At 37.6% G+C, this 24484-nt stretch overlaps 1 protein-coding gene across 12 annotated transcripts in view; it reads left to right on the top strand.

Annotated features, from left to right (window-relative positions):
* The window catches only part of PKHD1 (PKHD1 ciliary IPT domain containing fibrocystin/polyductin), a 475577-nt gene that overhangs the window by 396228 nt on the left and 54865 nt on the right, over positions 1–24484 (top strand). For 11 of the 12 annotated variants that reach the window (XR_009354742.1, XM_059178234.1, XM_059178227.1 and 8 more), the window contains 2 exons: positions 12180–13191; positions 23786–23921. Coding sequence is in view for 10 of the 12 variants with exons in the window: in XM_059178234.1 (XP_059034217.1) it covers positions 12180–13191; positions 23786–23921 (1148 nt within the window). In the remaining 2 variants the exon portion in view is untranslated. Of the gene's footprint in view, positions 1–12179; positions 13192–23785; positions 23922–24484 lie in introns of those variants that run through there. The other variant, XR_009354743.1, reaches the window with a different exon arrangement.

Here is a 24484-nt window from a genome sequence, read left to right as displayed (position 1 = left end):
ACCATTTATATTTGTTAAATTAGAAATAAAGAGGTGTAAATGTTGTTTGACAGAAAAGAATTGTAAATGATTTCCTTTCATTTTGTGAAAATAAGAGAATGATTATATATTTTGTTTTTGTCAAAATCTCCTATGCTTTACTGTACCATGAATTGGGAAATCTATCACAAAATGACTAAAAAAATTATTGAGGGAAATGGTGATGTTAACCTCAAGGAAAAAAATCATTAATGTTGATGTATTTCATTCAATTTTAAACATATAAATTTTTCCCTTTTGTTGAAAGGGGAAGAGGGAAGGATTCTGTGTGCCTTTGAGTCAAAACATTTATTTTAAAAATACCTTTTTTTCCTTCCTTCTGACCCATTTTTCTAAATAAAGGATAGAAGTTGTTTCTTTTTTTCCCTTTTCTTTTAATTTTTTTTTTTTTTCCTAGCAAAGACGACCCCTTTGGCATATTTTCTTTTCAAATGTGAAATGAGGTGGAAAATCCTCATTTCACGACAGGAAGGACAAATATTGACACAAAGTTAATATTTGTTAGACCCCTGGAAGCAAGCTGAGTATACATATACACACTCACACGCATACACACCTTCTCCTTTTTCTCCTCCTTCACCAGACATACCTAACTCACTTCCTTTCTTAGCTTTTAGGTCTGCGGTTTCCGGTCAAGGGAAAGGTGGATGGAGCATATTGTATGTCTGGGATATTCTAGGATGTTAAAGTATACACAAAGCAAATGTTCATGTGCACACATGCACACACAAATACAACCTGCTTAATCTAATTTCCCCCACTTAGAGAAGAGCTTCTGGACTTTATCACTGTGCTTGTCCATCTTGAATGCAATAGCATATGCCAAGCCAATACTTACTGGTCACTCAGCATTTATTAAGTCCTGTCCACTCTTGCCTGTTTGAGAGGAATGCCCTGGGGTGACTGGGCGGCCGGTCCTGACAGGCTGTGTCACTTATCTCTTCACATTGATTATGAAAGTCAGCTGTGGCCAGACCTTGCTTTTTTTCCCCTTCTCTTCTCAGCCCCTCTTACAAGCACCCCTGCCTGGATTTTCATGAGGAAATAATCAGATTAGGCCTTTCACGGTGAGTTCATATGGAGTTCTCTTTCTCCAGTGTGCTACTAACTGAATAAACGTGTTTAGTGGTAAATTGTAAATGACATTATGATTACCAAAGCCAGCGTGGGTTTCATTTAAAAGTGATCAGAATTGCAGACCACAAAAATCGTGACTGGCAGATAAGGCCTTTTGGAGAAGTGGGAAAAAGAAAAGACAGAAACAAGTGAGAAAGATAATCATTACTCAAAGCTAAATCTTCCCCAACTGAGAGAAGCAAGAGGGAAAGAAATCCACAGGAAGAAAAGATGGAACACTGTTTCGAAAGGAAGCTAGACTGTCACCATGGGCTTCTGCCAGCTGTGACCAGGACAGTCAATGATGACGTCTGCTGGCCATGTTCACACTCCTCTCTTAAGTAGTGTGTGTCCTCTCGCACAACTAAGGACCACATTATTTAGCTGCTCTGGAACCCTCTTGCATTGCCTACATGTGCTTTATTTTTGCCTCCCATCAAAATGAAAATGCTAGAACTGATTACTCTGGAGATGACATAGGAGAGTGGATGGAAAGATAATGATAAACCACCCTGTCTCTTAGTCACTGTTAAGTGCTGGAGAAATAAAAATAATATTTCTTATTTATGAACGTTAAGACTCTAACTTTTGCTATAAAATGGAATAATCAGTGTTACTTGCTGATAATCTTTAGATTGGTGCCTTTATTAATCGTGTAGCTATGCGTTTAGACTTCTGGGAGAGGATGCTAAAATGTTAAGAAGGCCAAGTGATATAAAAAAGCAAGCAGACTCTTACCAAATGTATGATTTGACAAATAACTGCAAATAACCCAAAACCCCTCCCTGAGTTGCTTTTGCTGGACTTTGTAGGGAGAACCCCTGATGACCATAGCACTTCTCTGCCAGTATTACCCATCGTAGCTGACTACAACTCAAAGTGAAGTTATTTGGATTATGTTGCTTTTTGCTTCTCCCCTTTCCTCATTACTAAGTAATTGTGTGAGTTGAAATTGGGAGTCAGTTTTCTACCTATGAAGTAGGGATAATTAAACTTGCCATGAAGAAGTTTTAAGTAAAGGAGGTTAGGGAAGGGGGAAGGATGGAAGGGAGGAAAAAAGAAGGAAGGAAAGAAATAAGGAAGGAAGAACCACCAATCTGGTGGCTTGAGGACATCTTCCTCTGATTTCTAGTCCTTATCCCAGCCTGTCCCCCTTCCAGTTACCACTTCCATTAGTCTGTGGATTTGTTGTCAGATATTTCTATACCTGAAGCTCTCCTAGTTGCAGCAACCATGAATGGTCACCATCTGTCCACCTAAGACCAATGTAAGCAGTAACCACAGCCATCCCCCCCCCCCAATAAGCTGTGAAATCCATAGGATGCCTCTGATAGTGTCCAACTTCTATACCATATTAGAGAGTATAAGGGTATAGCATATTTTGCTTACCATCACTGCTTCCTGAAATCACCACCGCAAGTCCACTATCTACATCTCCTGAATATGCATCTCTTGTCTGGTTATTCATGGGTTCACTCAAGCTTTGACACTCTTTCCCCAAATCTTGCTCCTGATTCTGTGTGGAACTCTTAAATTAGAATCAGGAAACTACTGTCTATTTTCATAGAGTGTTCTGGAACACTTTTACCTCAAGCCTATCTATTGTCACACCTTCAAACCTTCTTCTTCAGCTTCAGTTCTTCTCCATTTCGATGTTATTCACATGCTCTATGTCATATCTATTAAGGAAAAGCTCCTGCCTCTCTGAGGCTGGTGACATTAGACTCATGACCTGCTCTCTCTACTTGATGTGTTTTATGTTGACATAGTAAGCACTACTTTTCATCCCCTGAAAGACACTGAAACTATTTCACAGTTTCCTTCTCCGTTCTAACTCTGCCATCATTTTTTCCAAGTAACTTTTCCTTAAAAAGGTGGTGCTTTCCTTAACAGATATGACATAGAGCATGTGAATCACATCACCACCAACTTTCAAAATCACAAACTCAAGTATCCTACTCAAAGACCAAGGTTCATGTCTTTCCAGCTCACTTAGTCAAGGGTCCTATATAGATATGTATATATATATATATAGATATATATCTAGATATATATCTAGATATATAGATATGAAATATATCTATAGATATACATATCTCCTTGCATTATTTCCCTCCTTATGCAGCTGAGATACGCTATGCTTCGTTACAATTGGTTCTTTGAAAATATCTTTAGTAGCTGTGACTCTGCCCCTTTGTCCCAGTCATAGACAAAAACCTAAGGTTCAGTGAACCCAGCCATTTTGTCTTCTGTCTTCCCATGACATCTTACTATAGCCAGGACATCTATTCATCCTCTCTCTGCAACCCAGGCTGACTTACTGTGAAGATGATGGAGTTGAGGTTCTTGATTACACAGGCCACTTCCAAGATTCCAGAAGAAATGCCAGCAGTGTGTTTGCATAGCCCTATGTTTTTTTAAAATTTGCAAATTGGAGACACTTTAACCAAAATTTAAGATAACAACCCTCTTCTTGCTCTATATTCTCCTTCATCATAAGTACTGTGGGGATGGGTGGCAATGGACACAGCATTTTTAAGATCTGGCTAAGGGGGAGTTGAGCTGGACATGCATTTGATATGAGTTTAAGAGGGTGTGGTTTTTGTGGTACAAGATCACTGCTAATGAAAATTCCTACTAGCCATTTATGTCATCTCACCCATGCTGTGACTCACAGGAGCCAGACGCTAGGTCTCACATGTTGTGAATGTATCTTAAGGCATGCAAAGGTAATGAGAAGTAGAGGAGAAGTAGGTCTTTGGTTGACTTTGCCACAGAAGTTACTCTATAAAAGTTATTCAAATATTACAACTCATACATGAGGGAGACTTTGTAAGAAACTTCCCACATTTGACAGTCCTGAACATTTATATGTTACCAATCACAAGTTGTGGAGCTAAAAGGAACTTTTCTAAACTACCAGTGGTAGAAAATAAATGTCAGTCATCCAGGTTAAAGGCAAGACTGAATCACCTTTCCATCCCCCCTGTAGAAAATATTACAACATTGTTGTCATATAAAAAAGCAACACAAAAGCATACAAGAAGAAATTTTTTAAAAAAGCATACGGTGGTATGTTGGGTACCTAATTCACAGTATTAATTTTCCCTAGATTTTATCATGTTTATGGTATTTATAAAGTTTACATTTTTAACTGTGTTGTGACTTTTTTCTCATTTTAACTAATAGTTACTCATTTTGAATTCACAGTTTTGTATTTACTTTTACAGAATGGTTTCCCAAGGTTGTATAAGCACTAAAATCTGAGAGACCGGGTTCACTCCCCTTGCACAATGACAGTTTCCCACCATTTCATCCATCTGCAAACATTCCACCCATCATCTCTCCCTACATTCCAGCCACCAGCATATATCCTCACGCCTGACTTCCAGTTGATGACCTTGTTTTGCCTCACATGTCCCAGCAGATGACTGCCTTCAGCCTGCCTCTCACCTTGACCTACCTGCACACTTTCTGTCCTTCCTACTCCAGGAGACATGGAATTTTTGAACCATCATAGTCCACCCATTTTTGAAAGCTCTGGACTCCATTCTCCCTTAGCCCCTCAAGGAATTTACTCTGTCCTTCACCCATTTCCCGCAATGCCAGTCTCTCCCTTTTTATGGATTCTCTCTTACCTGCAGAATTTTAGCTATTGTCTAAATGCAACGATCTAACTTTGGTTTCCTATTACACGTTATAAGGTTCTGAATTATCATAGTTATGCTCTAGCTGCTTTTCATGATCTCATCTTGAGTGCCAGACCAAAGTACTTCAATAAAATTAGGTATTAATTATTTTAAAAGAACCTACTTTTCAGCTCACGTAGGGCACTTCCTTTATATAGAATTTTTATTGTCAAAATTCTAAAGTAGAAAGTCCTGCTAGACGTAAACCTGTTCTATCAGAGATGACTGTATATTGCTGTAGTGGAATTATTTTGGTCTTGGTTTTGTGTGTTTTAACTTCCTTTGTAAAGAAGAATTTTCTAGTTAACTATAATAACGTGTACACCATGTAAATAATTTCTTTTCCCAGTGGGTTACTTGTATGCAGTTTTATCTCCTTTACAAAGAGGTGGGAACAATCACATCCTAATCATCATTTTCACACTACTGTCAAAGACACCTCAGCGCTGACTTCTGAGACATGTGGGCCAGAAAAACACACATAAGCTGGACAGTCTGAAGATATAATTAATATGTTATTTATTACAGGTTTTTTATGGTGTTATTCCTAAGATAGCAAGAAAGTAGTGTTATGATTTTGGAGAAAAAAGTGTTTTGTTTGTTTTATATTTTGTCAAAAAGACCTGAAACAAAGAAGTAATTTAAATATTCTTTATACTTAAATTGGATCAAATGGGTATGTCTTCCATTTTATGGGGATTTGGGAAGGAAGGCATGGGGATAATATTTTATAATAACCAATGTTTTATGAAACTATTGTTTTATTTAACTTAGGAGATACTAATTATTGACTTCATGAAGGTCAGAGTGGTAAGTCTTCAAACAAATGTCTCAGACATCAGAAAATATGTGTTCCTTTTTTATTTTAAGACTTTATTTATTCATTTAAGAGAGAGAGTGACAGAGAGAGCGCACATGCAGGGGGAAAGGCAGAGGGAGAGGGAGAAAGAGAAGCAGACTCCCTGTTGAGCCAGCCAGGAGCCCTATGCAGGGCTTGATTCCAGGACCTGGAGATTGTGACCTAAGCGGAAAACAGAGGCTTAACCATTTGAGCCACCCAGGTGCCCGGCATATGTTCCTTTTTTTATATATATATAATTTTTTATTTTTTATAAACATATATTTTTATCCCCAGGGGTACAGGTCTGTGAATCACCAGGTTTACACACTTCACAGCACTCACCAAAGCACATACCCTCCCCAATATCCATAATCCCACCCCCTTCTCCCAAACCCCCTCCCCCCAGCAACCCTCAGTTTGTTTTGTGAGATTAAGAGTCACTTATAGTTTGTCTCCCTCCCAATCCCATCTTGTTTCATTTATTCTTCTCGTACCCCCTTAAGCCCCCATGTTGCATCACCACTTCCTCATATCAGGGAGATCATATGATAGTTGTCTTTCTCTGCTTGACTTATTTCACTAAGCATGATACGCTCTAGTTCCATCCATGTTGTCGCGAATGGCAAGATTTCATTTCTTTTGATGGCTGCATAGTATTCCATTGTGTATATATACCACATCTTCTTGATCCATTCATCTGTTGATGGACATCTAGGTTCTTTCCATAGTTTGGCTATTATGGACATTGCTGCTATAAACATTCGGGTGCACGTGCCCCTTTGGATCACTATGTTTGTATCTTTAGGGTAAATACCCAATAGTGCAATTGTTGGGTCATAGGGCAGTTCTATTTTCAACATTTTGAGGAACCTCCATGCTGTTTTCCAGAGAGGTTGCACCAGCTTTCATTCCCACCAACAGTGTAGGAGGGTTCCCCTTTCTCTGCATCCTTGCCAGCATCTGTCATTTCCTGACTTGTTGATTTTAGCCATTCTGACTGGTGTGAGGTGATATCTCATTGTGGTTTTGATTTGTATTTCCCTGATGCCGAGTGATATGGAGCACTTTTTCATGTGTCTGTTGGCCATCTGGATGTCTTCTTTGCAGAAATGTCTGTTCATGTCCTCTGCCCATTTCTTGATTGGATTATTTGTTCTTTGGGTGTTGAGTTTGCTAAATTCTTTATAGATTCTGGACACTAGTCCTTTATCTGATATGTCGTTTGCAAATATCTTCTCCCATTCTGTCAGTTGTCTTTTGATTTTGTTAACTGTTTCCTTTGCTGTGCAAAAGCTTTTGATCTTGATGAAATCCCAATAGTTCATTTTTGCCCTTGCTTCCCTTGCCTTTGGCGTTGTTCCTAGGAAGATGTTGCTGCGGCTGAGGTCGAAGAGGTTGCTGCCTGTGTTTTCCTCAAGGATTTTGATGGATTCCTTTTGCACATTGAGGTCCTTCATCCATTTTGAGTCTACTTTTGTGTGTGGTGTAAGGAAATGGTCCAATTTCATTTTTCTGCATGTGGCTGTCCAGTTTTCCCAGCACCATTTATTGAAGAGGCTGTCTTTTTTCCATTGGACATTCTTTCCTGCTTTGTTGAAGATGAGTTGACCATAGAGCTGAGGGTCTATTTCTGGGCTCTCTATTCTGTTCCATTGATCTATGTGTCTATTTTTGTGCCAGTACCATGCTGTCTTGATGATGACAGCTTTGTAATAGAGCTTGAAGTCCGGAATTGTGATGCCACCAACGTTGGCTTTCTTTCTCAATATCCCTTTGGCTATTCGAGGTCTTTTCTGGTTCCATATAAATTTTAGAATTATTTGTTCCATTTCTTTGAAAAAGATGGATGGTACTTTGATAGGAATTGCATTAAATGTGTAGATTGCTTTAGGTAGCATAGACATTTTCACAATATTTATATGATACTATATGTGGAAAACCCAAAAGATTCCACTCCAAAACTGCTAGAACTTATACAGGAATTCAGTAAAGTGTCAGGATATAAAATCAATGCACAGAAATCAGTTGCATTTCTCTACACCAACAGCAAGACAGAAGAAAGGGAAATTAAGGAGTCAATCCCATTTACAATTGCACCCAAAACCATAAGATACCTAGGAATAAGCCTAACCAAAGAGACACAGAATCTATACTCAGAAAACTATAAAGTACTCATGAAAGAAATTGAGGAAGACACAAAGAAATGGAAAAATGTTCCATGCTCCTAGATTGGAAACATATGTTCCTTTTATAGTAAAATGTTCACACACACAGCTTCAAAACACAAAAAAAGGAATACATTAGGAATAGAAACAATGTGTGTAATGGACATTGCACTAGCTACCCTGAATAAGAAAAGTTATTTAGTTTAAATAAGTAGATAATTTCTGCCTGTTTAAATAGCTGTATGTGTCTGGCATTTTATCTTTATCACATCACAGTGCTTAAGAATAACAAAAAGGCAACTCACTCCTAAAGGTGAAAAGTGACAGAGTAACAAAATCTCCTTTCTGCTAGCAGGTTAAGCATGCACAAGGCATTCAGTAAATGTTTATTGAACTTCTTGCCTGGTTTTTAGGATTCATAATCTAACTCATACAAAATTCTGACCAGTTATGAAGATTTGACAATGACTTCTACTCTATCACTATCACCTTGTTTCTTCTTGTCATGTACATGAGTCCTGGACCCTCCAGGGTATACTTATGGTTTGCAACACAGGCATTCCACACAGGTTGTGCTTTCTTGAACTTACTCATTCACCCTTTCTCCGACCCTTTCTTATACAAACACTTCTTTCCTCCCTCATTCTATTCTTCCTCTCAAGATCCGGCCTCCAGGAGTGCCTGGGTGGCTCAGTGGGTTTAGCAGCCCAGGTCAGGTCAGCTTAGGTCAGCTCAGATCAGGTCCTGATCTTAGGGTCCTGGAATTGGGTCCTGCATCAGGGAGTCTGCTTTTCCTTCTGCCTGCTGCTCCCCCTGCTTGTGTACTTGCTCTCTCTCTCTGGCTCTCCATCAAATAAGTAAATTAAAAAAAAAAAAAAAAAAAAAAGATCTTGCCTCCAACATGGTTTGTTAGTCATATTCTGCTCCATCCAATGTCACTGTGAAATAAGGAGCTTTGGATCCTGCAGGTAGAGTGGCTTGGGGGTCCAGCTTTCTTGGTGGACTAGTTTCTGGGAGTCACATGTAAGAATAAATGAATGAATGAAAAGAACTCTATACTACACTACTTCGAAGGTATGCATTCTACTGGTATAGCTCCTATGTCATATTAGTTTAAAAGAATATTTGAATCACATTATAAATCACCTACTTTTGTTATTTTAGCTTTGGAAGACACCTGCCATTAGGAATAGAAATAAATAGAAACTCACCTTTCTACATGTGTATTTATTTAATGACTTAGTTAAGAAAAAAATGTTTTGTCAAAACAGAACCCTTTTATAGACAAATCAATATGTGATTTAGGAATATAAGAAAATTCTTATTAATATAATCAGTTATAATTTCAATCTTGTGGTTTCATTTGAAATAGATGAATTTCTCAAAGTATTGGACTTTATCATATATTAGAGTCAATTCAAGGAACAGATCTCATAATAACTTTTTGTAGTATGTTCTGTTGTTGTTGTCAGAAGTTGGTTTAAAATGTATTCAAGCTATAGAATAATAATCTTATAACTAGATACCTGGGAAAAATAAATAAAAATTATTTTAAGGGTCCCTGAGTGGCTCAGTCAGTTAAGGGTCTGCCTTCAGCTCAATCAGTCATGGTTCCAGGGTCCTTGGATCGAGCCCCACGTCAGGAAGTCTGCTTCTCCCTCTCCTCTGCAGATCTCCCTGCTTGTGTGCTCACTCTATCTCTCTCTCTTTGTCAATTAAATAAATAACATCTTTCAAAAATATGTAAAAATAAGAGTCTTGCAAAGAACATGATACATCAAGCAATTAATACATATTAAGAAGCATCTACTATGTTTGAGGTAGGCTCTTAATCCCTGTGGTAGTTTAAATAGGAGATATGATTCCTGGCCTTGAAAAAATAACCCTTTAAGGGCACCAAAACCTATAAATTCTACATAATTTATCAAAACACATTTCTTTAGTAGCAGAGTGGTTGAGAATCATATCAAGTAAGAGTGCTTATTTTATTTAGGGACAGCTCCAAAAATTTGGCAGTCTTCAGGGATCACTTTAAAAGACATTGTATCTCCTGATTCAGAAGCAGGAGAAACAAAATTAGAAATCTATAGACCTGGATGAAATGTGAACAATTAATCAGCATGACATCAACATGGCTGGAAAAAAAATGTGTTAAAAAATGTGTAAAAAAGAAGGAGAGTGAAAGGTAAAGTTTAGAAAAAGGGAAGTGGTAAGTGTCAGGGTTTTTTATGAGAGAAGCCCACCTAACTATCTCATTTCAAAAGGACATATTTGTAGTAAAGACTGTTGTATCAGAATCTCAGAGTACATGTGTGTTAAGATCATGGAATTAATTCCCTTCATACTGGTTCCATGCTTTTGGAAACAACTGTTGATTTAACATTAGTGTTTCCATATTATATGACCATATGGAGAAAACATGTTATGTAAAAATAACTCTTCTTTTATTTTGATAATTAAATCTTTATTTTTAAAATTTTTTTTTATTTTTATTTTTTTAAAAAAGATTTTATTTATTTATTTGAGAGAGAGAGACAGTGAGAGAGAGCATGAGAAAGAGAGGTCAGAGGGAGAAGCAGACTCCCCATGGAGTTGAGAGCCTGATGCGGATCGATCCCGGGAATCCGGGATGATGACCTGAGCTAAAGGCAGCCGTCCAACCAACTCAGCCACCCGGGTGTCCCTAAATCTCTACTTAAATTAATAACTTAGTATTCAATTTGGTGATTCTATCTCTTTGAGTTAGAACAATCTGAATTTTCCGTTTTATCCTGTGTTTGTTTTCTACTTGTCTATTTCAGCTTAGTTGTTGAATTTGTTAGCATGAGGTGGTTTGTAGTAGTCAATTTTTGTCTGTAGGATCTATAGTAATAACCTTTTTCACCCCTGAAACTGGTGATTTGTGCTCTCTTTTTATCTTGATCTGTCTAGTGAAGGGGTTAAACAATTTATTGATATTTTCCAAGCATCAAATTTTAGCTTTGTTCACTCATTCTCTTTTTGTTTCTTTACTTCTTTTCTATTTCATAGATTTCTGATATTTTATTTATTATTTCATTTCTTCTATTTATTCTGGATTTGTTTTGCTTAATTTCTGAATTTGTAAGGCAGAACATTATTACTTTCAGACAATTCTTCTTTTGTAATATAAGCAATTAACATTATAACTTTCCTTCATAGCACTGTTTTCATTGCATCTAACAAATTCTGACATGCTAGAATTTTATTATTATTCAGCTTGAAATATTTTATAATTTCCCTCATAATTTTGACTATTATTATTATTATTGTTGAGGCACAAGTAAACCATGTGGCCTGCTCCCAAAGCAACATTTTGGTAGTTAAATTTATTGATGTCATTTATTAAAAAAAAAATTTATTGATGTCATAGACAGCATTGGCACAGATTTCTAAACATATCATATGGAAGGAAGGATATAGGAGGAGGCTATATCATGTCCAAATATAGTAATTTTATTTTTTGGTTCCAGTCCTGAGGCTAATTTGATGAACTTGAAGTTAAAGGCAAATTAAAATATCTTGAAAATAATACAAGATAACTTTGTGAATATCAATTTTAAATCAATGGGATTCTGTTTGTTGGAAGTTAAAATATCCCTATGGATTTAGAACAAGAATGGCTTGTGTTTCATAGACAGGAGGACTAAGAATGGTAAAAATAATGGATAATGCTTTTTCTCTAAATTCTTGATTATCCTGAATAATCCTCAACTTGTGCTCTATTTAATGACAATACTCCCCAAATTACTACTTTCTTCTTTTTCTTCTTCTTATACTTTTTTCTAATTCTTTGTGTTTAAAGAAAAGAGAGAACAAGAAAATTATATAGTCTGACATCCAAACTCTTTCACAACCTTTCACAATAAACCTCTTCAATTTTAATACACCTCCATAAATTTTCCATTCCAGCCCCTTCAATCTACCTCCCTTTTCATTGACTTAAATATTATTACCTCCTCTCCCCATCCTTTTTCCATTATGAAGTCCTTAGTGATTATTCCTTTTCCTTAATTATATGACTTATTCAAATATTTTTTTCACTTAGCTATTATGTCCATTTTTACATTTATATAATGCATATTATGTATTTTTGTTATTAATAACTGTTATTTAATATATGTATCCTGTTATTTAATATATGTATCCTTCCGTATTTTACCCAGACTTCTTTGCATACTCAGTATCTAAGCACACTTAAAAGTCTAATAAATGTTTCATAAGGTTACAGGTGATACTAAGAATGATGGATTGCAAATCATCTTTGAGAAGTTGTGGTTCATATATCACTTACTTTCTTTTATTTTATAGGTACATTTAGAGAAGAACAGAAGTGCACATACAGAGCCCTGATACAAGGCTACATTTGCAAACAGACTGACCAAGTGATCTTAATTCTTGACAATGTTGATGCCACCTGGGCCATGAGGAAGTTATATCCAGTTGTATCCATTACTCGTGATTTTGTTGACACATTTAGTGGTGTAAATTTCAATACTCCATGTTCTGCTTCAGGATCTGTATCTACTTTCTATTCCATTTTACCCACCAGAGAAATCACCAAGGTTTGCTTTGTGGAACAGCCTCCCCAAGTGTTGCGTTTTTTTCTACTGGGAAACAAAAGTGCCTCTAAGCTTCTCTTGGCTATATTCTACCATGAATTCCAGAGCCCCCGTGTTTTCATAGGGGAAAGTTTCATTCCACCCATTCTGGTTCAGTCAACTTCCTCATTGCTGGATGAGTCTCTTGGTTCTAACTACTTTAGCATCTTGGATAACCTCTTGTATGTTGTTCTACAAGGACCAGAGCCCATTGAGATACGCTCAGGAGTCTCCATTCATTTGGCCCTCACTGTGACATTTTCAGTACTAGAAAAGGGCTGGGAAATCATTATCCTTGAAAGACTAACGGACTTCTTGCAAGTTCGCCAAGACCAAATTAGGTTTATTTATGAGATGTCTGGCAATGAAGCAACCTTAAAGGCCATTGCTGACAATAAAGCAAAGAGAAAGCGCAATTGCCCAACTGTGAGTTGTGCCAGTCATTACAGAGTTGGTCAACGTAAACCTCTCATGATGGAAATGAGTTCATATAGTGTCCCACCAACCATGGTGGAAACTGTCTCAAAAGTGATAGTCATTGAAATTGGTGATCTGCCAACAATAAAGAGCACTGGACTGATTTCATATTTATCAAGTAACAAATTACAAAATTTGGCTCACCAGATTATCACTGCTCAGCAGACTGGAGTACTAGAGAATGTTCTGAATATGACTGTTGGGGCCTTACTGGTAACTCAGTCAAAGGGAGTCACTGGCTATGGGTGAGTACTAATTATAATATCTTCTAAACAAGGACTGATTTCTTGAGTGCATATGTCACTGACTTCCATTGAATCATATAACCTGTCTGTTTCTTAAGATAAATAAAAACTTAGAGAGTCACTTAGAGACTTAAATTAATGAAGTTTTTTAAATTAAATCTATATTCTTCATGACTATTCTATATCTTGGATGTTTGAAGATGTTATATTTTGGTACCTTAAGGTGAAAAGCATGTAGGAACAAATTTTTCCAAAGCAGTTTGTTTTTAGTTCATTTGTCCATTCTTTTATTCATGTAATAAATTTAAGTAATAGGCTTTGCTAAGGTGAAACAGATATGATCTTTGCCTTAAGGAACAGAAACACAATGCATCACAATTCCAATGAGCTACATGTGGAAAGGTGAGTACTGAGGAGGATGATAATAATTCATCCTACGGGAACTTGGGAGTGGACTTATGTTTAGGAAAATTTTGGAGGGATAACTAGTCATTTACTAGGGTAACACAATTACTCTCATTAGGTTTTATTTAGCCTAGGATTATAAAGCCCTTGAGAGGATGCCTTTGTCAAATTGTATGCTGCAGGAATACCCCTGTTGTCAGCTATGTTTATGGCAGAGACCTGTGTAAGATCTGTAACCTCCTTTGTGCTATGTTATTCTGACTGTGAATGCTTATGTTTTGGAGTCCTTCACCAGATTTTTGTTCAATAGACATTTCAGAATTAAATTTACCTGAATGTTTTTCTGAGCCTAGTACATGGAGAAGCATGAGAAGTACACAATAAGGGAAGGCAAGTGTAAATTACTTTCAATTTTATAGATTGTGTTAGCTAAAGGATAAATTGACCAGCCCACGTTCATCTAAGGTTGTCTCTCATAATGTGCAGACTATAAGTCCCAAGATCCAATTTTTATCAGATGCCAAAGAACCAAAAATGATAGCCTAGTCTAAGAAACAAGATGAACTTGTTATAATACTTAAGGAACATATATAAAACCAACCATCTCACAGATGAACACTGCTGGTTATAAAGTACTGAAGGTGGGCAGCATAGCTGTTCTTTATAAAGTTGTCATTGCTACTGGAAAATAAACTCCAACCCATGTGCATTTTCAGTTGATACTGGGTCCCTGAAATAGGTAAAATTATTTAGATTCTGAGATATATTATTCAATGAAATTTTTAGAATATTTATATTTTTTAGATTATTCTTTTTTTTAAAATTTTTTATTTTTTATAAACATATATTTTTATCCCCAGGGGTACAGGTCTGTGAATCACCAGGTTTACACACTTCACAGCACTCACCAAAGCACATACCCTCCCCAATGTCCATAATCCCACCCCCTTCTCCCAAACCCCCTCCCCCAGCAACCCTGTTTGTTTTGTGAGATTAAGAGTCACTTATGGTTTGTCTCCCTCCCAATCCCATCTTGTTTCATTTATTCTTCTCGTACCCCCTTAAGCCCCCATGTTGCATCACCACTTCCTCATATCAGGGAGATCATGTGATAGTTGTTTTTTCATCTTATTTGTGGTAGTACTAATAAATAAATAATTGATATTTAATGGATATTAGTTACTTCTGGTTACCATCTTCTATGGATATGGGATTTGCTATAAAATGAGAGTAAAAACAGAAAGACACACCTTCACATCATTAGGCATATTTAACTAGTACATTGATTTCCTTTTTAAACACAGAGCAATATATCCTAATGAAAGCTTAGCCAGTGTTTTGTATCTGTTTTTACCTGAATTACAACGTAGTTAGGTATTCCTTTTCCCAACAGTACATTGATATGTATAGAATATGAGAGATATGAAAAGAAAACTCAAGCAGTTTTGTTTTCCCTAAATTCTTATTGATTTGAAGGGCTTTAGGAATTGTTATCTTAGAATTAAAAAGCACTCTTTGTTACATGATTGCTCAGAACCTGTTGAATCTTGGATTTTTTTTGGGGGGGTGGGTGCCTGAGTGGCTCAGTTATTAAGAGTCTGCCTTCTGCTCAGGTCATGATCCCAGGGTCTTGGAATAGAGCCCCTCTTGGGGCTTCTTGCTCAGCAGGAGGCCTGCTTCTCCCTCTCCCACTCCCCCTGCTTGTAGTCCCTCTCTTGCTGACTCTCTCTCTCTCTCCATCAAATAAATATAAAATAAAAATTTTTTAAAAATCTTGGATATTTTTATCAACCACCAAACTGTCACCATGTTATTGATGTCATTAGGCATCATAATATAAGAATCAAGAACCAGAAAAAAATGATACCAATGCACCTTAGCTTGTATTTATATATCTTTATTCTTTACCCCAATATCATTTAGATCCCACTGAGTTCTTATAAATATATTATATGCATGGCTGACTAGAGAGAAAAGGGGCCAATCCATTACTAAATATTATTTAGATTTTACAGAGCTTTTTCTAATAGGTCATCATTCCCAAATAACTGATTTTTGTGTTGCATATAAAAAGAGACTCCATGAATATGTAGCCTTTATGTAGAAGGAGAGAAGAGTCAAAGAGTAGAAGCAATAGAGGTATGGCAGAGGAAACCTAGCAAAAAGAGTGGGTCCGACACCAGTTAACGTACACACACATATCTGTGGGGGTAGCACTCCATTATGAAGAGGCGACACAGCTTCAGAGAGGAGGTCACCTTTATGGCCCACCATCCATCATTGCCATCATGTTTTCACTTTCGACTCAGATATCTCTGATTTAATGTAAAGCTGCCGAACATGTATATTATAGCATCGATTTTTCTGTTGGAATGTGTTCTATTCCCCCATCTCTCTCTGTCCCTCTCATATTTTAAGAGAGATTTCAAACACAAGACAAAAAGTAAATTTTCTGAAGATAAGGAAAGCTGCTTCTTAAGTACATCTGAATAAATCTCTGCAGAATGAGAAATGCCTTGTCCTAAGGGATAGAATGAAAATTAGCAAGGCTTCCCATGGTCCAAAGAATTGCACAATATGCTAAACAGCCCTGGAGCCCTGTGCAGGCCTGGGGCCAGCCCTGTTTCTTTCAACTTTGATCAGCGTCAGTTGGGGCTTCCATTGAACCCAGTGCAGAGCCATTGACAAGCTAATGAACTGACCTTGACACAGCAGAATCAGCCCCAGGATGCAGGCCTTTTCAGTGAAAACTACCAAGGATGTTCCTGAGAGGTTCACTCATGTTAATATAATGGGTTTGCAGGTGTTTCAACAAACTGAGGCCATATCGGGCATTTACTTTTTAAGGGGCATACTACCAGCTTTCCAAAAGTTATTAACTTCTTTAAAGGGGGTCCGGGTAGAAACGGAGTTCTCTCTACTTTTTAATTAAATAATGCAAAGTGAATTGGCCTCTCCTGATCTTTATCCTCTTCGAGAGACATGTGGATTTAAATTCTGTCTGCTAGGCTAAGTCAATTCCATGAACCTGTTTTCCATCTTCCAAAACTTCATTGACCTCTGTTGTCAATACTTCTCTCTTCTCCTGCCTTCTTAACGTCTTTGTTGGTTTACACCATTTTTATTTATTTGTATTCTTTTAAGTAATTTCAGTGGAGTAGGGGACACAGAGATAAACATAATTTCAATCTGCCCTTTTTAAACCGGACATTCTGCACAGGAGTCTTATTTCTATATTCTGTCTTTTATCTGGAATCCTGGCAGGACATATTTTGTATTGCTTACATTTGTTTCAGTAGGAACTTGATTTTTGCTCTCTTAAATTTTTTTCCTTCCTTTCTCCTCTTCTCTCTCCCTTTTCCCTGCTTCACTATAAACAAAATTTTAAAAATACCTTCTAATAAATTAAATGTATTTGAGTCTTTTATGGATGTTTAAATGTTGAAACACCAAAGCTCTTTACGGTTGGCACAATTTTTAAAGGGCCTCCCAAAGATGGGCTGCCCTAGTCCTAGGAATCTGTGAATATGGTCACATAGCACTTCATTAAATACAGTATGTTCTGTGGCACGGTTGACCCAAAGACAGACTCTCCAAGAATATCAAGTTTGGCCCAAATAATAATGTGAGCCCTTAAAAGATGAGAGCTTCCTCCTGCTTTGGCAGAAGAGGAACACAGAGAGATTCAAGGTGTGAGAGGCTTGACATGTCACTGTTTTTAAGATGGAAGAGACTACATGGGGGAAAAAAAAAAAAAAGCAGGTAGAATAAATAGAGAATAGACCTTGGCTGATGGCCAATGAGGAAACATGGACCTTCATTCTATAGCCACAAAGAAATAAATTCCACCCACAATCTGAATGAGTTTAGCAGTGGATTCTCCCTGAGAGCTTCTAGCAGTACACCTAGCCAAGCTGGTCTGGAAATAGTAATAATAATAAATATTAAATAAATTGTATTATTTTAATAAATAATAATTTATTATTATTAATATTTATTATTTATTTTTATTTATAATGATTTATTATTTATTAACAAAATAATAAATTGTATTATTTTAAGCCACTAAATTTGTGGTCATTTGTTACACAGCAATAAAAATCTAATATGCTGTCTCAAATAAGGTTCTCTGTTAATGACATTGCCAGGATCCTTGGCTCCTGAAAACAGATCTAGTGAGGGTGAGCAAGACACTGTAGGAGGGTCTGTGTGTTCTTGAGCCCATCACCTTAGTAGAGAGAGGAGAGCTAGCTGAGACCATTGTGAGACTAACAACAAACAGCCAACTGACAGTCTCCTTTAACATCTGCATATCCCTAGGCACCTGCTCTCCATACCCGTAGGCACCTGCTCTCTAGGACACAGCTGTCTGGAGTATACAAGAACAGAATCTCCTACCAACATGTGAGGACATTCTTCCCAAGACTGGCAGAATGTTCTTTCTGGAAGAGATTTCTGTATTACCAGCTTGTCTCTTTCCACCTTCATGGCAAAACCACTGACCTGCCATTGAAGAATGTTTCTGTGCTACTTCTTCTTTTCGGTACAATACAAATTTGTTGCTTTGTTGTTAGGTGAATGGCAAAATTGTCATAATGGTATTTCATATATCTGGCTTTGTGGGAAAATGAGATGCTCTGCTTAGTCAAACTTTCCCATTTAGTTAAAAACTGTTGCTTTTATCACTACATTTTAAAAGCGTTCGTCCCTTAAACTGAAAACAAACAAGAAAAAGAGCCACAACTTATTATCCAGACTTATTAAACAGGAAATAATGTAAACCATTCTCATTTTTATTGATGATTCATGGTCATCATTAAAATTATCATTTATTTCACAGTCCTGTTTCTGCAGTGATACCCTTAGGGATCATGGCTCCAGAGCACTAAGTCCTTGATTCTACTTCTGCAGGTTTTATTTCTGCAGGTTCTTATTTCCTTATGAATAAGATGTTAATCTAATCCATTGCTGCAGCTGACATATTTACATCTAGCCAGTCCCCATTCACATTCACATGTAGTTCTAGTTCCAAAATTGAACCCTGCTGCCTCAAAACCAAGTAGTTAAGGTCTCTGTACGGATGGTGAAGTTGTAGATAAATATAATAAGGACTCATACAAACTCACATTTCAACGTCTCGGATTTCTCAAACAGTCATTGAACAGCTATCATGTCCAAAAAATTATATGGCTCTGTTGAAAATCTAGAGATCTAAAAATTAATGAATAGATAAAAACATCTGGACAAATATTTAACAAGAATATATTATATTAAGTCTAATCCTATATATAATTGCAAAGTAATTAATTCAATATGAACCTGCTTCACCATTAGTCTAGTTTTTCATAAAATTAACTTCAGTTATATTCACTTTAGTATATTTTTATCTTTATAATAATTATTAGGTCAATACTTCAACTTACATTATATTCCCAAGAGTGGCCTAAGCCCACTGTCATGCACAATAAATGATCATTAAATATTTGTTGCAAACAGTGAAAATGTAACCTGTTTGGCTTCTCTGCTGTTCTGATACTCCTGTGTAGACAATATTGTATATTAGATCTCTTCCATCAAATAAATCTTGGCTCTGCATTTCCCGGCCACCATGTGACTGCTACAGCACCCTAATGCAAACAGGACATTTTGAAGAGTTTGTCTCTGATCCTAAAGAATGTATTCAGAGTTTCCATTATCCCAGATAAGACAGTCATGATAAATTTATTATAAAATATTATTTTAAATGAGTTTCCATCTAAAATATTTAGGTTTTAACCATTGAGTTGACCTTGTTGGAAGAGATGCCAGGCTTATTCTCTGCCCATTTCTCTGCCTATTTACTACAGCCTACACCTAGGGTGGCTCAAGCCTCAATTCAAAATGAAGAATTTCAAAGAACCACAGAGTTTAATAATAAGTATTAAAGCAGAGCAGGAAGCATACCAAATGAGGAGTATACCAGAACTTCAAGTTGGGCAGGCCAAGATAGATAGTGGCTTTCCAGAGGCAGGTAAAGACCTAAGAGCAGAGGAAGTACATGGTGGTACTGATTTGTTATCATGTTACTACACTAAAATGCACTGGGTTCTTGCAGGGTGTTGGGTTTGGAAACACTTCCTTATCATGCCAGAAGGAAATCATCTGATCACAAGACATTTCTCCCCTCTTCTCTCCCTAGGAGTTGACAGCAGCTAAAGGCATCTGTCTAAGTTTAATAGGGAGCATAAGGACTGGGAAATATAAGTAAAATGGCATGCGTATACTCTGAGAGATAGCCAGGAAAGTCATTCTTGTCTTACCAACTATATGGGGTGGAGGGATGTGTGAGAAGAGGGGACTGTGTTCCCGAGGGACAGAGGTCATCGTGTTTTGTTTATCTCTGCACATTCACAGTACCTAGAACATCTGTCCATAGTAGAAGGGATAATGTGTTTGTTAAACTGAGTTGACTGGAGAACTTACTTTCTTCTTCTAGGGTATGAAATCTTGCAAACTTCTTTGGAATTCAAGCCCCCTCGTGGCTCATTAAGCTTCTGCCCTATCTAGCCTGGTTAAAACAGGACTGATTGAAAATGCAGGACCCCATTTAATCAAAACACGGGGCACTCTCACAGGAACCTGAGTGAGTCCCTTTGAGGAGGCGAAGATTGAAGAAGGAACAAGGAAGGATCTCTAATGCCCCTACCTTCAGCCCACCCCACTGGGTCTTGCCCAGAGCCAGCTTTCAGTAGGCTTTATTTCTTTGTTTGCTAGGTTTGCCATGCAAATAGAAATAATCCTGTCCTCTGCAGAGTAAGCGGTTCAGGATCTGGCAGATTGAAAAGCAAGAACTGGCATGAACAGTGGTGATCTCCGAACTGGAAAAATGTCTGCATTCTCTTGTTGTTTGTTGTTGTTATTGTTGTTGTTTTTGTTGTTGTTGTTTTTTAGCTTATACTTAAGCATTAAAGGGGAAAAAAAATTCTTTCACATACCCGACTGGGTATTGGAAGCCGTTAAATAGTGGTTAAAACTGGGAGGGTTGGAGGGAACTTTCCTCCCCCATTCTTTCAAGTTTGGCTGGAGGTCCTTCTGCCCGCAGGCTACAGTCACATTAGCAGTTGGAAATTGGATAACGACAGCACAATGACAAATCCAGGTTGCTTGCAATAAGTTGCTAATCCCTTTGCTTTAATATCGGAGCAGCGTATAATGATGTTTGGACATCACTCCAGTTTACTGACGACCCCACTGGGGCCAGCAATAGAACCTTACAACTGTCTAACAAGGCGTCAGGTGACTCCCGTCGTCACAGCAACGGACACTGGAATCTAATCTTCCCTCCATCCCTTCTAGCACCCAATAACGCCTAGATTATATAAGTGGCCCATCATTGCTTGGTAACTTGAATCAATTAACGTTAATTCGCACAATGCTATGATGTATTGTGATCACTTTCATTTCAGGGAAGGGGGAGAAATTGCTATAAGTCACCTAAAATGAGGTTGTCTGTGGTGCTGAGGTATTAATTGGGTGTCCATATTAAATGCAAAAGGAGCTCCATCGTGAAAGGAAAGTGGATGAGTGACTCTCTTGGCTGCTATTGACCTATCAGAAGAAGACAGTGCCCTTTTCCTTTGCTTTTATCTATTACAGTTTTCCCTATTGCGTGTCAAGTTGATGTATTATAAAAAATTCATTTGGTGACCTTTCACCCCCTTAGCAGATTAAACAATTTCACTTCGATGGCATCATTAACAGGACCCTGCATTTAATGATGATTTCTCTAAAAGGCCACGGAGATTCGATTTTAAGCTAACAGATTTATTGCACTATTATAACATATCGTAAAAAACTGTACCACCTACGGTCAGGTTTTAGGATAGAAACTGCTTAAGAGTTTATGTGGAGCTTAAAGTGGTATTACCTTGGGATATGCTGTAGCAGCAAGTCTCTGACCTCCAGTGAGATGCTGTTTACATTTAATAAGAGATGTTTGCTCACAATAAACTTTAAAGTGTGTCAGGGACAGGCCTTTCAGCACCTTTTCAGGCAGTTGGCTCCCATGTCTTCGTCTCTAGACATCGATGTGCTTATGTCAGGATCTCCGCTGGAGTTTTTGGCTTCCCTAAGCCCATTGCTAGCCTGCACCCCACCCCACATCAGAAAGCATTTAAGAAATGAGTTAGGGGGGAAATAGGATCCGGTAGCAATGTTAGAATTTTCCAATAACTGGGGCCATGGAAGAATAGAATTAACAGCATGGCTTTAAAAAATCTGATTTAAATTGTTCCCCTTAAGAAGAAAAAAAAAAAAAAAAAGAAAGAAAGGAGATAAAAGAAAGGCTTTTCTCACTCAGGCTAAGCAAACTAATAAATGATGATTAGGCTGCTGTCTGCTGAATTCCCAGTGAGTGATTCTAGCGCAGAGGTCCTGCCGTAGCCCATAGACGACCAAAGGGGATTCTTAGGACCACATCTTCCCACCGTGTCTCCATTTCCCAGGATTCTCCAAGGAGCGAGAGAGAAAGTGCTCCCTACAGAAACTCCATAGTTCGTGATCTATAGCATTTGCTCTGCTACTCTTTCCTCTTTTTAGGAATAATTGTCGTCTTTGCCTGATATACACCTTCCATACTAAATAAATATTTTATCCTTTTCTCCTTAGATGAGAGAGGAAAAAACAACCAGTTGGGGGGATAAAGTAGTACGAGTATTTAATTGGGACAGGGTAGGCTACCTTTTTTTTTTTTAAACTCAAAACCTTGTTAGAACTGACCTAAGCTGTTTTGAGAGTAAGTCAACAATGGGTGCTCTATAATAGGGTAATACATGAGATATGTGATGTCTGTATATTTCCGTGTAATTGCTAAAAATCTATTGCCTGACTGTGATGTATAACACACAATAGGCTTAATAAGACAGTAGATATATAACCCATGTGTTCTTTAATAAAGCTAGGTTGCTCATCAAATATACCAAAACTTGGGGGAAAAAGATGTTTTGAGGTATCATGAACCATTTATTTTATTTTGTATTTATTGTATTTTATTGCTAAGTCACATCAGCAATTAATGTGCTTGAAAGAGGTGAGAAACAATATAACTTATTGGTTAACTGCTCTCTTTTTAAAAATTTTTTTTACGATTTTACTTATTCATTTCACAGACAGAGATCACAAGTAGGCAGAGAAGCAGGCAAAGAGAGGGGAGGAAGCAGGCTCCCTGACGAGCAGAGAGCCCGAATCGGGGCTCAATACGGGGCTCTATTCCAGGACCCTGGGACCATGACCTGAGCCGAAGGCAGAGGCTTTAACCCACTGAGCCACCCAGGTGCCCCTGGTTAACTGCTCTAGACCTTGATCATACACTTAACCATTAGTCACACCTTTGGCAAGTAACTTAAGCCCTTTGGGGGTCTCAGTTTCTTCAAGTTTAAGTTCAAGTTTAAGAAGTACATTAAATCACAGTGTCATTTTAAAGATTCAATGGGTTTACATGTGGAAAGCTTAGAATAGTACCTGGTACACAGTAAGCGCTCAGCATATATGAATTTTAAGTTATTATTCGCCCTAAGGGCTTCATTCAATTAAAATAGATTAATCAATCAATTCCATAATTATGTAGCCTATTCAGTGCAAGCACAATGTGGAGAATGTAAACACGGAAGGGTTGTTGTGAGGGTTACGTGAGCTATTCTATGTAAATGAGTGTTGTTGCCCGAATTGCTCTTAGGCATCTCTTCCAGTTCTTTTCGGTGACATCCTCTTGGACCACAGAATCAGGCATCCTCGAAGCCTTTATCCCATAAAAATTGGAAAACATCAAAAATCAGAGCCTTTTTGGGGAGAATTGGTTTACGAGCAGACTAGTGAACATATCGGCACCTTCTAAATATTTTAGTCTGATACGGCATTTTTGGGGTGGATATTAATGAATGGTGATAAAAATCTAAGTTCATAATTTGTGCTTCTTCCTACCCCTCCTGCATACCCAGTCCATCCTTTACCAATGCTAAGCAAACATAAAAAATAAACATTTAATTATTCTTGAGTTGTAAGGTCATATTTTCTATATACCACATTACGAAGTTTCTAGAAACAATAGCAAATGCAAATATTTTCACTGGGTAATAATGCACTTTAGAAATCGTTCCTGCCATGACAACTGTAACCTTATGGATGTATTCTCTTTTTTGTCAACACATGCCAGAAATACAAGCAGTTCTAAAACTGAGAACTTGATATATATTCGGCCGTATGCTCTCTCGGTCCTGGTCCAGCCTTCAGATGGAGAAGTGGGAAAAGAGCTTACCGTCCAACCACGGCTCGTTTTTCTGGATAAGCAGGTAACTGGTTCATGGGGAACAGTGTCTATTGAGAGCTGGGAGCATGTCCTGTCGGGTACATGTCCCGCATATACCGAGTAGCCCCCAAGTACTAACAGCTGCACTGGGAACCTCTACAGACTTTGTCATCTGCCGTCCACCTCACAGCTGACTTCCTTCCACTTTCATGAGTGATAAAGAGTAAAAATAAAAGTCTAATGCTTTTCCTCAGCAAATCCTTGAAGCGGGTTTCTTGTATCTTCTGGAAATCTAGCCTTTCCAAAGAAGTCATTTCGTATGCTAATGAAAGAATGTCTGCTATCACATCTGCATTACAGTTAAATGTTATTGTAAATGATTTCTCTTATATGTGGTTAAGTCAATCATCAATGAAGGCGTCTGTGCTTAATTCTGATTTTAGTGGCCATGCCCTCTGATTCTACTTTACCTTTTCTGTATTTACTCAAGTCATGGGGAGAAGGAAGGGAAATATGGCAGTTAAATCAGCTTTCTATTCTTTGTCATAAAAATGCACCCCTGACATGTTTGTGCATGGAGGAAGCCTGTAAGATTGAGGTCCACAC

The sequence above is a fragment of the Mustela lutreola genome, chromosome 6, assembly GCF_030435805.1.
Source record: "Mustela lutreola isolate mMusLut2 chromosome 6, mMusLut2.pri, whole genome shotgun sequence".
Taxonomy (NCBI): domain Eukaryota; kingdom Metazoa; phylum Chordata; class Mammalia; order Carnivora; family Mustelidae; genus Mustela; species Mustela lutreola.
Note: the sequence above shows the minus strand (reverse complement) of the source record. Positions and strands in the feature narration are given on the sequence as shown.